The 14,330-nt window shown below is 53.1% G+C and overlaps 2 protein-coding genes across 2 annotated transcripts in view; one reads left to right on the forward strand and one right to left on the reverse strand.

Moving 5' to 3' along the window:
• Positions 1-3,573, reverse strand: part of usp20 (ubiquitin specific peptidase 20) — a 35,748-nt gene extending 32,175 nt beyond the window's left edge. Inside the window, exons 1-2 of the mRNA XM_028809025.2 lie at positions 3,439-3,573; positions 3,256-3,324 (exon numbers count right to left, since the gene is read on the reverse strand). The gene's annotated coding sequence lies outside the window, so the exon portion shown is untranslated. The remainder of the gene's footprint in view (positions 1-3,255; positions 3,325-3,438) is intronic.
• Positions 3,574-3,742: 169 nt separating this feature from the next.
• c9h9orf78 (chromosome 9 C9orf78 homolog) lies at positions 3,743-10,339 on the forward strand. Its single transcript, XM_028809028.2, is given in 10 exon segments — positions 3,743-3,827; positions 3,830-3,876; positions 5,649-5,708; positions 7,301-7,352; positions 8,208-8,278; positions 8,746-8,823; positions 8,949-9,146; positions 9,532-9,668; positions 9,749-9,847; positions 9,938-10,339. Coding segments are annotated over 10 exon segments (867 nt in total). The 5' UTR covers positions 3,743-3,794; the 3' UTR covers positions 10,030-10,339.
• Positions 10,340-14,330: the final 3,991 nt, after the last annotated feature.

The following is a 14,330-nucleotide window of genomic DNA, read 5'->3' on the forward strand; positions in this document are numbered from 1 at the left end:
GCTCGTCGTCCCGCGCTGCACCCCCAGGACCTCCTCCTCCTCCTCTTCTGCTGCTGCTGCGGTCATCGTGGAGCTGCGGCCGTTTTATTTTTTAACACAATCAACAAACTGCAACTCTCGCAGATGTTTGGGTGGAGTACACAGGGGGCAACTCTGCCCGATGTTTGGAGGAATCGTCACCTGCTGAATGTGGCTCGGCTGGCACCAGGACTGGCCTTCTCAAAAGTTGAGCTGAGGGTCAATCAGTGTTGGGGTGCAGGGACGGCCAGTCAACTACAATTCAAATAAACTGGCAGTCGCTTTGATGACTGCATCGATTAACAACGGCAGCCCCCCCAGAGTCCCCAAACACATCACACTTGATGCCCCCCCTGTGCGGGGTCTGCATGTTCTCCCAGTGTCAGAGTGGCATGAGACATGCAGGTTGGGTGACCCGTGTGTGTGTGTTCACCCTGCAGTGGACTGGCGCCCCCTTCCAGGGTTCCTTTCCTGCCTGGTGCCCTGTGCTAGCGGGGAGAGGCTCCAGCAGACCCCCACAACCTTATTCAGGACAAAGCGGGTTAGAAAATGGCTGACCGACTCTTCAGTAGAGAGTAGCTAATGGCTCTCATGACCATCTGACCGCTTTCTTCAGTCATTAATTCCAATAAAATGTCATGGAGGGCGAGGCTGGCACAGAAATCAGGCCTGGACAGGACACCGAGGCACCCCGGGGGGCACCAACAGACACCTCGAGGCCTTGTATTGAAGCCCATCGGGATTGAGTGGGACAGGTCAGGGCGGGACGCAGGGTGACAGGCACAAAAATGACACTTCAGGCAGGGCAAATGTTAAACTGACGTCCAAATGTGACAGAAGCCAAGGAGATGCCAGGCGGTTTAAAAATCAGTCAAGGAATGATGGCAGGACAAGGGCATCCATCCATTTAAGAGCAAGAAAGAAAAAGGGGCCGATTCACCAATCAGAACGCAGCACTGGCGAGAGCCCGCCCTCTCAGCTCGGTGACGGACAGGTTTAAATCGGAGTCGGAGTCCATGTTGGCATCTGGAGGAACATGACGGGCAAAATTCAAAACAGAAGCACCAAAGGTGTCTGCTCCGTGTGTCGACACTCGCTTTCATGCTCTGCTTCTTAATTTCACGTCACACCCCGCCGCGTCTTTACGTATTTATTGATCTCGTATCAAACCGATCAGAAAATCACAACTGGACCTCGATGACCAAAAACGGAAGGACGAGACGTGACGGCGTCCACCTCGGACCCTGGGTTGTGACCTTTATATAACTCTTGACCCCGTGATGTCACTGCTGCACACTGCCAGGCTGTCACCCTGGCAACACGGCAACAACCGCTCCGCAAAATGGCGCCACCTGGGACAAGCTAAGTGGTGCTGGAGAAAACTTAATCAATTCAATCAATTTAACTTTGGAACCCTCAAATCGGCGCCTGCTTTGTCCATATAAAGGACATCCAAGGGGACAGCCACCGCGTGAATGAATGTAAACCACGATGACTCCGATTATCACGCCGATGACACAACAGACGTGACACCGTCAGCACAATGACAGTCACGGCACATGAACCTCTTCTGAAGGCTCCTCGTGTCACTTAGCAAGGTGGCCCTGGTGGCAGGATTGCCCATTTTGCCGCCTGGATTGGCTTCATTTCCCAGTTTTTTTTTGGGGGTCTCAGACTACGTCTTTGGTTTTCGTTTTCACCTCCCGGCGCTCACAATAATCTTTGGGCTCTCCGTTGTGTCCTTAACAACTCTGATGTTACGTTGGCAGTCACCATGGGACCCCAACACCTGCCCCTAGTCAGCTTCATACAACGAGGACAAATGAAACGGTTTGGTGACATCCATCAGATGGACGACAGATGCTGGGCGAAAATGACAGGACACGGGCGAGAAAGGCGGAATGAAGCAAAGCCAAGGGGGGCAAAGGCTTCAAAAACAGACAAGAAACGTATGGTGACCGCGGAAGAAGAATGGCGATGTGCCTCAGCGGGGGGCACCAAGGAGTGAATGACTGACTGAATGAAGTCCGTCACCGTGGAATTGTTGTTTTTTATTCATACACTAAATCAACACAAACCAATCCGGCTGAGAACAGCAAAATCACGAGCAGAACCTGACCGCACGGCCGCGTTAGGCCAGCAACGCCAAGCGTACCTCAAGGCCAGCCAAGGTGACCAAGTGCGCCGCCCGGGGCACATTCAGCCACAGCACTGAAAGGGTTAAGGACCAGGAAGGACCCAGTCCTCCGTCTACCCAACTACCCCACCCTGCTTGTGGTCCACTCCGTCACCGACCGTCAAGTCCGGCCACTCGAGTGCGGTCGAGTCCTTGAATGTTGAAGGTCTGCCACCTTAACGAGTTCAGATCAGCGGCTCAGACCTCGCGGACCACCTGAGCATCCACTTCTCCACATTTCAGTAAATGTGCCAACCCCCTCCACCCTTGGTGGCACTTTGGCCCCCCAGTATGGACACTGGCATTCCGCTTTGTGGATTTTGGTTTCACGTGCAACTCCTCAGCCTTTCTCACTGAACGTCACCAGGCAGTCCAGTGGACATTTTCTACAGCAGTGTCACGATGTGCCCCGTCACCGTCACCAAGGCAGGAGGCCAGCAGGCTTCAGTCCAAGTCCCCAGTCACTCCTGAATATCACTGGACCGTCTATATTGTGCCTTGCCTATGGCGATTGTCACAAGACACATCATAATCAGTCCGTGTCTTCAGATCCAGCAATCCGTAGTGCCATCGCTGTGGCCTGGAAGGAATCTGTCGTAATGTCACCTTGTGCTGCTGAGCATCATGACAAAGCGCTCCTGTAAGCCGCCCCTCTTTCACATCTTCTCCGTTTGATCATTGACTTTTTATTCCATTCGTTGTTTAGCTTATTCTCATTTATTTTTTAAACAAATCACCGGCCTTTTACTTGATTTTATTCCTAAACATCTCGCCTATTCTTTCTCGCAGAGACCCCCCCATCCCGCCCCCGTTACCGCAGCGCCGCTCGGCTGGTCCTCCATCAGCAGCTTCACCGAGCCAGCCGAGCCCGAACGTCCGCAGACTTTATGAGGCTCTCCATCCCCAGGGTTCCCCAGACGGACCCCGAGCGGCGGGGGTCTGCCGTGAATGATGCGGCGACTCCCCGGTGCCTCACAAGACCCGCCACGCTATGTAACCTACAACGGCAACGCCGCCCGCTTCTGACGGGAAAGATCTAATCAGTCCTCGGGGATACGCACCTCCGGTGACCGCTAGTGCCGAGCAGCCTTCACGGACTGGCCAGGGCGCCCGTCACTCGACATTGTTTTCTTAAAAAGAAATGAACAAAAAAACCGTAAAGGTTATCTGAATAAACCGAAGGACTCCTCAGGCCTGCTCCGCTGTCTCCTTAATGTCTCCCAAGCGCTTGTCTCCGTGCTTACTGCAGCACGACGCTGCCATTTCCAGACTCGCACTGACCACACGCCGTCAGCTGCTCTGCTCTTGCGGCTTTTACGATTTCGAGCGCCCGCCCGTCCCCGGCCCTTCTTCTTCTCTGCGAAACCGAAAATCCGAGGGGCGGAGCCGGCGCCAATCCAACTCCTCCCATTCGACTTGCACGGGGGTTCTGTTTCCCGCCGGACATTATATCTGGTTGCACAGGTTTGGCGCGGCTAGCGACGGAAGCTTCCCGATTGTGTGCATCACATAAATATGACCGGCGTATGAAAAGGAAGATCTCGAGCACAAACTGCAAACGTCTCACTGCTGAAGTTGCAGAAACTTAAAGCACGCAGACATGGCACCGGGGAAGAACTTTAGGAGGGAGAAGAGGCGGACTCGGATGAGGAAGATGACGAGCAAGTCACACAAGAAGTAAGGTAACTGGGCTATGACGCTAAACTCCTTTAAACCGCCAAGGCGCTGGGCTGCTAGCAGGTCGGGGCCGTGAGGCGGGTGCTGCAAGTGTTGTCGCTCGGATCGGAATGATGTCGTTTGTTAGTCCGCCTCCGTGCTCACGGCTCGATGTTCGATGTCTGTACATTTAGCCCGTGCCGGTAGCGGATTTGGGGACGGCAAGATTCACAAATACACAAACACACTAATAAGCGACGCTTTCATTTGGGGCTTACGCTGGCAGCCCAGAGCACAAGGCAGGAGCTAATGGCCGGACTGGACGCCATGACCGGGTTTGCAACACACACACTGGTAAACACGACAAGTAAATGGGAAGACGGATTTGAACCCATAGGATCCACGAGGTGCCAGTGCTGAATTAGTCAAATGTGAAGTGTACAGATGGGCACGGAGCTCCTGTTTAAAGTGCCTCTGGCACCAGCACGACCACCATGCCCCTGGTATTTTGGTGGGGATTGTCTCGTACTGGCGAGTTTACTTGAGACGTACGGCTGGCCTAACGGACGGGTTTGCAGTCCTCTCTAAGCCCCGAGCTTTCTCCGCTAGTTGTGGATTTTTATTGGGGGGGACAGTAGGTGAGCCCCATGGCGGAAACTGAAGCAGAGCTACGGAGGCCTTAAGATTTTGGGAGGGGGGGACCGAATATGTAGGACTTGAGAATCTGACGGAGATGTTAATGAAAAGTTCAACAATAACTGAGGGAGGAGAAATTAGGGTTCATTATTAGAAACTCACTTGAGACGGCAGGCAGGTTGGAAGAATTAGAAAAAAGGTGTTGGGGAGTGCAGTGCTGGGGGGGGTCAGACCAGCACTGAGGAGGGGGGCACAAAGGGGCATGAAAGGAAGCTAAACGACAGAGAGATGAGGAACTTGAGATGGACGTGTGGAGTGACAAAGATCAGGAAGGAGACGTACAGAGAGGAGTTTAGGGGGGTCACCAAGAAAATGGGGGGGGGGGAGGTTAGAGTGGAACAGGGAAGACGAGAAGAGAGGTGTGGGCAGAAGACTCCTGGATATGAGAGGGGGCCGTAAAGGAGAAAGATGTGTCGGGCGAGAATGGAGAAGGTTGGTCATGGCGGTCCCACGACAGTTGGAAACTTTCCCTTGGGATTAATAAAGTATCTATCTATCTATCTATCTTATATAGTGCCTTTCACATCTCTATCTATCTAACTCTTTAGAAGACGACGTCGAGTCCATTTATTCTCACTTCAGTGGTCCATTTGATTTATTTAGCGCCTTTCCTTTGTCCTGAGCACCAGATGAAGTTTGTGAGTTTATTAAACTAAAACAGATTTCAAATGGCCCAGGGCTTCATGCTGTCATCTTTCAGCTGGATTGACGTCAAGGGGCTGTTTTTTTTCCCAGCTACCCCCAGAAATACGACTGGCCCAGTGTGAGTGCATGTGCCCAATCCAGAGGTGGCAGTGAGTGCCCGTGACGCCATACGCGGCTAATGACGAGGCCTGACCTTCAGTGTTTGGGCCAGTAATTGAGAAGTGACGTGTCCCTGGGCATGACGCTTGGTGCTGAGTGCCCACCTGCAGTGTACTGTTGTCGGGGGGTCCGTTCACTTTGTAAATGGAAACCTGCCCACGACGGGGACCACCACCCTTCACAAAGCCCAGGCCATCTCATTGTACCGTGGAGGGGCTTCGAGACGCCACACAAAGACCTCGACCAGCGAGTGACCAAAGGTGGACTGCTCACTCCGTGTCTGCTGTCTTTCTGGCAGGTCCAAACTCGATGAAGCAAAAGAAGTTCAGAGTCTCAGGAAGAAGCAAAGTGGCATCAGGTGAGTGGGCGAGGGTCCCGATGGGGGGGTAGTGTGGTCTTGACTCTGAGCGTTTACCTCTCTGGAAAGGAGGGAGGGCCATGGATGAGACGTGGAGGTTTCTAGTGCAGGGGGCTCTGCACCCCAGTCCTGCGGACCCCCTGCGTCACTTGTTTTCTTCTTCTCTTGCCCTGCAGTGCTGATTTGTACGTTTCGGAGACCCCTGCCAAGGTGCCTTTCTGCTGTAGAACTCGCTTTTCTGAGTAATTTTCCTTTTTCAATGTCGTGTGCCCCCTTAATGACAACTGACAATGGGCAGAATAAATGGCACTGAGAGGCCATGAATGTGGTCAATAGCAAATAATAAGCAGGACATCTGGGAAAGGACAATGACAGTCCCGATGACGACGATGTCCACTTTAAAAACCCGGAATTATAACAGACATAGCGGGCCGTGCAAAAGTATTCAATCCCCCTGAAAGTCCCCACCACTCTCAGGATTACCAAAGCGACGGGCACAACCCGAGTGTTCCACCAGGTCACATGGAAAGCCCATTTCTGGAAAATAAAACGGGGACAACGACACCTGTGTCCCAAGTATGACATAATCGCCGGCCGGTGTGAGTCAGGGTCACATTTTGTCCCCCCCCGGGCATCAAGCAGGCTGCAAGCCCCCTGTGTTAATGAAGACTAACAAGCAGGCCACGGACATAAGAGACAAAGTGAAAGAAAAGGGTAGAAGAAACGTCAAGGAGGTTAAATATCCCAGCAGTCGGTGTGTGAAGAAGGCCGGCCATCTAAACGTCACGTCCAAGCCATCCACCGACTGAGCAGGGAAGCCAGCCGTCACTTTGAAGGGACCCCAGGGGTCAGAGGCTGGGAGGGACCCCGCTAGGATGTGTGAATGAGTGGTCCGATAAGCCCAAGAGGGAGCTTTCTAGCTAAAATTCAAACACGCCATCCCTGTGGTGGAGTGCAGACCTCGACTCTGAACTTAGTGGGCGCGCTTGACGTCCTGCTCGCCAGTCCTCGTCCACGTCTTCTGGTCGCATTCTAAATTCTTTTCTGGCCCGGTCAAAGTCCAGATCTCCAACCCACTGAGGTTCTGTGGCACCCTTTGAACCAACCAACTAACGCGAATGGTCTGCAAAACTCTGCCAGGCAGAAATCACTGAGCAGTGGGGTTAGGGTTTGGCAGGCCTGCTCGATATCAAGGTGTGTGGCTTGAATACGTGTGCCAGACAAATCGGTCCCTTTAGTTTTAAAAGTACAAACGCTTGGGTTGTCAGTAAGGAGGTGTGTGTGCCCGTGTGCCCCCATGTCTTTGGAACCCCAGTTAACAGCAGGCACTTTCAAGGGATCTAAACCCTTTGGAGAAATTACTAGAATGCGCCAAGAATTTATAGTGCCTTGCCAAACTCTTCTTTGTTTTTGGGGGTCAATGTGGAAATGACAATGAAAACTGGCAGCTGGTGGCTTGCTTAGGGTACCAGTCCAGTGAAAAAGAGCAGAGCAAGGACCTGCTGCCAGTACCCAGAGGGCGAGCGTCCTGTTCGGAATGCGTGTCACCCCCTGTCACTCACTACTGCTGTCCTTGTGTCTCTCTGTTTCAGTGTGGCAGCGTTGCTGGTGGGTGAGAAGCTCCCCTTGGACGCAGAGATTGAGGTATTTCTGGCTGGGCATCATTTACCATTCAGTCCACTTGGCACTCACTTGGTTAGTTCTCAGCGATGGGGTCCCGGTGCCTTGCAGGTGGTCACAGTTTGTGCATGTGCTGCGGACCCCTCTCTGTAGGCTTGTTAAATTCAGTGCTTTGCTACTGTCTGCCATGTATGGAGAGGATCTCGTCGCGGCCATCGGGCAGGGCCAGTCCCAGTGATGCCAATGACGGCGCACAGCATGTGCACAGCTTTATTTATGTGCTTTGATTTACGGTCGTGGTCTCCGTTTGCCACTTCCTGATTAAAATGAAACGGTGACAGTAGTGTCACTCGTCATGACCTGCTGCAGATGACAGTGCCATAGTGGAAGGTGGCACTTTCTGGGTACTCGGGTTGGCGTGACTGAGGTGTCAGAAGTGCGGACTATAACCACAACTGAACTGCTCTTCCTAGATGGGTGGGCCATTGTGGTGTTGAGGGGTCCACAAGGTTTCTTTGTGCTGCGGCCCACCACAGGCTGGGGGGGTGGGGGGGATGTCTCCACTTTTTTTTTTTTTTTTTTTTTAAACCTTATTTTAGGTAATTCATCTGTCGAGCCTTTAAAGTTCATTTTACTGACAATAAAGCAGCTGACTGCACATCCCAAATGACAAGGAGGGGACCCACTGACTGGGTCCAGTGTCCTTGGGGTCATCGTGAGCAGCTGCTCCATCTTAGGGACTTTGTGCCAGACAAATGGCATCAGGGCCACGCTTGTGGTAACATAGGTGACATTTGGAAGGTCAAGTGTGTGTTCCTGTGTGACACCTGAATCCTGACGTCACCATGGAAGTGACGCTGTTCTCCTTCCCTCTGCTAGAACGACCCCTTCAAACTGAAGACTGGCGGAATTGTGGACATGAAGATGGTGAAGGACCGGAAGAGAGGCCTGTGAGTGATCAGCTTTCTGTTTGGGGGGGGGGGGGGGTGGACGGTGTGTGACACCAGACCCTGTCACCTGCAGGTTCAGAGGTGACGGCTCACTGACTCTGAAGCCCCGGGTTCACGGCCAGCCTGTCTGTGTGCAGTCGAGGAGTAGAGGGCCTGAGCCACTCCTTGCCGGTGACAAGTGTTGGGGGCTCGTGCGGTTGACACTTTCCATTTAGCAAGCCCCTGTTAAGTGCAGTTTGTGTCCTGTGATGCCACCAAGGGCCACACAGGAGGTGACATGAGTTGGGCTGACATCCAGAGCTCCTCACACGCAGGACCCTGTGACGTGGAGGAGGCTGCGTCCCCCTTGGTGGCCATGTCTGATGTTTTAAGGCGGCTTTTAGAATTGTGCTTTAGAGGGCAGAGTGCCCGATGCTTTGGTTGGTGATGACTTTATAAACGGCTCCTTTCTTTCTTTCTTTCTTCAGAAATGAAGACGAGACAGACCTGAACCTTGGCACGTCATTCTCAGCTGAGACAAACCGACGCGATGAAGATGCAGACATGTAAGGCGACACGTGAAAACCTCACTTGGGTTACCCTGTGGTGGTCCTTCAAGCTTGGGCAGTCTGCCGATGAAAGGGGGCACCAGCTCAATGACCTGTGTGTGTTTCTCGCTTCCCGTCCTCAGGATGAAGTACATCGAGACCGAGCTGAAGAAGAAGAAAGGCCTGGTGGAGTTAGAAGAGCAGAAAATCAAGGAGAAGAAGGCGGAGGACCTCCTCTACGAGCTCCCGGAGAACATCAATGTCTCGTCTGCCAAGAAGACCGAGGAGATGCTGTCCAATCAGATGCTGAGCGGCATACCGGAGGTGGACCTTGGCATAGAGTGAGTCTGGACTTTACTTGCCATTCGTGGATGCTGATTACCATTGTGCCCCCCACCTGCCCGTGTCGCTTGTTCCTTCACTCCATTTATATTTAGGTTGGCAAAAGATATCAACGTCTCACGGCGTACGCCAAAGTAAAAGTAAACAAGGGGGTCTTCACATCACTGGGCCAGGGCTAAGGAGGGCGATTGGCATTCGTGGGTACAATGTAAAGACAAAAGGGGGGCTTCTGAAAACACAGTCCACCATGGTGAGATTTCATTGGCTGTTCAAGCCCATCATTGAGGGCGGCTCTTACTGAAATTTAACGCTTGGGCCGCTCGTCGGGTTCACCCCCAGTCTGTGCCGCCATTTTGTTTTTAACTCTCGTGTCTCTGACGACAGCGCAAAGATCAAGAACATCATTTCCACCGAAGAAGCGAAGGCCAGGCTACTCGCTGAGCAGAGGAACAAGAAGAAGGACAGCGGCACCTCGTTTGTGCCAACGAACATCGCCGTCAACTACGTTCAGCACAACCGCTGTGAGTAGCGCCGCCTCGAGTCTTAGGGGGTCCGCTTCGACGCACGCACTCCCTGAGCACATCCGTTTATCTTCTTTCAGTTTACCACGAGGAGATCAACGCGCCGGCAAAGAGAAACCGCGAGGAGCCCAAACCGCGCCCGCTCCGCGTGGGAGACACCGAGAAGCCCGAGCCTGAAAGTATGTGGGGGGTCGACATGGGGGTCTGTGGCGCAGTGCAGGGGCGCCCTTTTCTCACAGTTGGCTCTTCTCTGTGTGTTTGCTTTTTAGAATCGCCGCCCAACCGCAAGAGACCAGCCAATGAAAAGGCCACCGATGACTACCATTACGAGAAGTTCAAGAAGATGAACCGGCGCTACTGAGGGGTCCCTGCTGCCCGTCTCTAGCGTTTCATTCTGTACGTTTTGGGACCCCTTAGTCTCGCCAGACGCCTTCTCCACGCTGCTTGACACCGTAGCACCCCAATATACTAAAAGTGATGCGGCGGACCCCCAAAGGTGGTGACGTGCCAGGCGGGGCGATGCAGGGGGGCTTTGTGTGATCCGGCCTCGCCTCTGTCTGTCTCTCTGTGAGTGAGAGGAGGAGTAAAGGCTACTGAGGGCGAGGCCGTGCCATCCTCCGTGCATGTTGCTGGCGTCTGTTTCTTTTGTATAAACGTCTCCCTTGTCACCAGTCGCCTTTGTCCTCGTCTCCTTTATGACAACTTGGAGTTTCCTTCTGTTGTTTGAAAACCGAGGTGTCGTGCCAGCCAGGCGGGTAGCAGACCTTTGCGTTTCATCTGATCGGCTACACTTTTTACAACAGGCGCATCTTGGATGAGGGTCGCATGCATTCCAGCAGATGGCGCCGGTCGAGGCACAGGACCGGACACTGGAGTTGTAGTGCAAGGATGGCAGAACAGAGGCTCCCTTGTAAACGGTGCCCATTGGGTCAGCAGGCACTTGGCACAAGCCGAAGACCTCTGCATGTTGGCATCCCTGTTTTGAATGCTGCCGAGGATGGCACTGAATGATCTCGTCTCACACGAGTGCATGGCATCATTAGACAGCTGGCACTGCCAGGCTACAGCCTTCACTGGCTGCTCTTTTGTATTCTTCAGGTCTTCACATGTCGGATGCATTTTGGTACCCAGAGGTCCCCAGCTGGTTTGTTTTGTTCTCATCCTTTCCAGCCAGAGCAGGGTGACGTGAAGCCGGGCCGGGTGCCTTTCACTGTAACAGTGGGCTCCACTGGCATTGCAGTAACCTTACCTTGGGCAGCGATTAATGAGAAACGCCCAAGTGGATGTGGGCAATGCCATCCCTGTTGTGCCCCTTTGAAGGAGGCCATGTGCGGTTAGCGATGGATCAGCAGGCTCACGTTCACCTGTTTGGGCCTCGGCACAAGTCAGGGGGTCCTCCTCGCCATGCGTGGTGCCCCCATGGTGATGGGGTGGCATGTCGGGCTCTGACGGCAGGTGGAGGTCTTGAGGGTGTCAGTTATGTTTAATGATGATGGCATGTTGGCCAGTGAAAGGCGCTTTATTATTATGAGGTGGTCCTCCTCGCTGGTCATGATGACGTGTACAGGAATGTCACCACTCTGTAATGACAGGCCAGTGCCAGCACACTTGAAATGATTCCTGGCCAGCTTCGACATCGGTGTGCCACCTTTAGTGAAAGGGCAGTAACTCGGGCATTAAATTCCGTGCAGGATGTGCGACTGCACTCCACTGTGGCACCTCAGCAGGTGCCCCTCACTAGTGGTCACCTCGTCCTTTGCAGAGTCTCCAGATAGGCCGAGGAGAGCGCGGGTCAATCCCCAACTGGCAGAAAGGGAGAAGAAAATCTGACAGCGCGGAAACCTCTGCCATCCTTCAGCCAGAAAAAGGACAAAACGCAGCCACCTGCTGAATTTGGGGCACACAGGTCACGTCAGGTGTCTCATGGGAGTGAGGCCACGATGACGACGAGCTGCTGAATGGGACGCGGTCTGATGATGAAGGGCTGTGCAAAGTGCCACACGTTCTTTCACCTCTCTGATGCTGCCAGGCAAGTGTCTTCACTATGCCCACCACTGCCGATGAAGTCGTAAATGGCCTTGTGACAGCAGCCCACCCACCCAAGCCCTCTTTCTGCACTCAGTATGAAGGTATGAGCCCACTAACTAAAATAAAAGTGCCCGCCGTGTCCTACTGTGGTCCGCTCTCCTGCTCACTGGCTCATATGCCTTCCAGAGTTAGTGTCCATTTACAAGAATTCATTAAATTATTCTAAACCAGATGACATTCATCATCATCATCCTCAGTCAGGTTTTAAGCCACTGGGTCCTGAATAAGGGGGATAGGATGGGCAGGGGGGGCAAAAATTGATGAGCCACAGCATGAAGTTGTGGGAAAGAGTAGTGGGCACAGTGAAGAAGTGAGGTGATGATCAGAGAGCAGCAGGATGGTTTCATGCCTAGAAAGAGCACCACAGAGATGTTTGCTCCGAGGATGTTGATGGAGATGTTTAGAGAAGGACAGAAGGAGTCGCATTGTGTCTTTGTGGATCTGAAGAAAGCAAATGACAGGGTGACAAGAGAGGAGCTGTGGTGTTGTATGAGGACATCAGGAGTGGCAGAGAAGTACGTAAGAGTGTCACTGTGGGGAGGTGGGATTATATCAGGGATCGGCTCAGAGCCCTTTCTGATTTGCAATGGTGATGGACAGGCTGACAGATGAGATTAGACAGGAGTCCCCATGGACTGTGATGTTTGCTGATGACATTGTGATCTGTAGTGAGAGTAGGAAGCAGGACAAGGAGACACTGGAGAGGTGGAGATGAATGAAGGTCAGTAGGACCACCATGACATAATACATGTGTGTAAATGAGAACAAGGTCAGTGGAATGGTGAAGATGAGGGGAGTAGAGTTGGCGAAGGTGGATGAGTTTAAATACTTGGGATCAACAGTACAGAGTAATGGGGATTGTGGAAGAGAAGTGAAGAGAGTGCAGGCAGGGTGGAGTGGGTGGAGAAGAGTGTCAGGAGTGATTTGTGACAGATGGGTATCAGCAAGAGTGACAGTGAAGGTCTACAGGACGGTAGTGAGACCAGCTATGTTATATGGGCAGGAGACAGAGCTGGAGGTGACAGAGTTAAACATGTGCAGTGGGTGTGACGAGGATGGACAGGATTAGAAAAGAGGACATTAGAAGGTCAGCTCAAAGTCAGAGAGGCGAGGTGGCGTTGGTTTGGAGAGATGCTGGGTATACTGGGAGAAGGATGTTAAGGACAGAGCTGACAGGTAAGAGGAAGGCCTAAGAGAAGGTTTATGGATGGGGTGAGAGAAGACATGCAGGTGACAGGGTGTGACAGAGCACTATGACAAGGACAGACAGAAGAAGATGATCTGCTGTGGTAACCCCAAACAGGAGCGTATCCCAGCTAGCACATAGTGCCAGTCCATCGCAGGGCACACACACCAGCGCCAGGGCCAGTACACCTGACCTGCACGGCTCAGGACTGTGGGAGGAGAACATGTGCCATGAAGTCGGGTCTCCTTACTGCGCACCCTTGGCCCGAGTGTACAGGCCATGGGGGGCACCAGCCAGAAAGACATCGGCACCATACCATCATACTTTTTACGGATTGTTCCAAGGAGACACACAAATGACAAATGTCATCGTAGTGAGGACAGCTGGCCATAAAGTCCACTTGCCACCCCTCAGTCCCGCCAGCTCTTACCTTAGTGGTCTTGGTCTTTCTGAGGTTTCTCTTTGATTCCACAAATTGCCAGGGGCACACAGCGAGGGTCAGTGTGGCAGCATGAGAACAGTAAAGCAGCTCAGCAAATGGGGGCCACATGTCCCCTTTAAAGTTCACCAGCATCCAGTGGGTTACTGGGCAGATGAAGGAAACTACTTGGCAGCCCACCCTGCCCCAACTGTAAACGAGGAGCGTCACAGATGCCCTTCAGGGACGTTTGCCACTAAGGGGTCAAATCTCACAAGACCCAGTTAAAGCCCCTCTCTCCGAGCCCACCACAGCACATCAATGGGCTGCCATGCTGTGTGTCCCCCCATCTTCTGTCGTGTGGCCCAACGTCCCCACCAGACACTCGCCCGTCTCAATCAAAGGGGGCTCTCGGGAGGAGAAACGGACATTCAAGGAGTGCGGAGGGTGGGCATTCTGGATAGCTTGTGTCTCGCTGCCCCTGCAAAGCCCTTGGGCAGTGCCAGCTGAGTCGGGCACACAGTCCTCAAATGTGACATGGCCAGCCATTCCACCGGTGACCACAGCTCGCCTGTGTGCTGCTCGGTGGTCTCCCTTTTAGGACCCCCACGTCTCCCCCTTGGGTGAGCACTTTAATGAACTCCGACCTGACTACGCTGAGTGGGCACCAGCACGCCCGACATTAAGGATTGGGGTGCGTCAAACCAGACGGTGGTCTTCAAGCAGACTAAAGTCAAGTCACTGGTGTGGAACACTGCAGTTTATTGAGCTTTACATAAATATGAAAAGTTGATAAAAATGAAAAACTTCACATTAGAAAAAGGGGGCCGACGCACAAGTCCCCAGCGGTGACACGGCCCAAGTGCAGGGTGACGAGGGGGACACAAGGCGGCAGGGGCACGTGAAGTGTGAGGAGTCAGCAGGCCAGTCCAGCGTGAGCTGCCCACCACTGCGTCCCCCCACCACCACC

This window comes from Erpetoichthys calabaricus, chromosome 9 (genome assembly GCF_900747795.2).
Source record: "Erpetoichthys calabaricus chromosome 9, fErpCal1.3, whole genome shotgun sequence".
NCBI classification, from domain to species: Eukaryota; Metazoa; Chordata; class Cladistia; order Polypteriformes; family Polypteridae; genus Erpetoichthys; species Erpetoichthys calabaricus.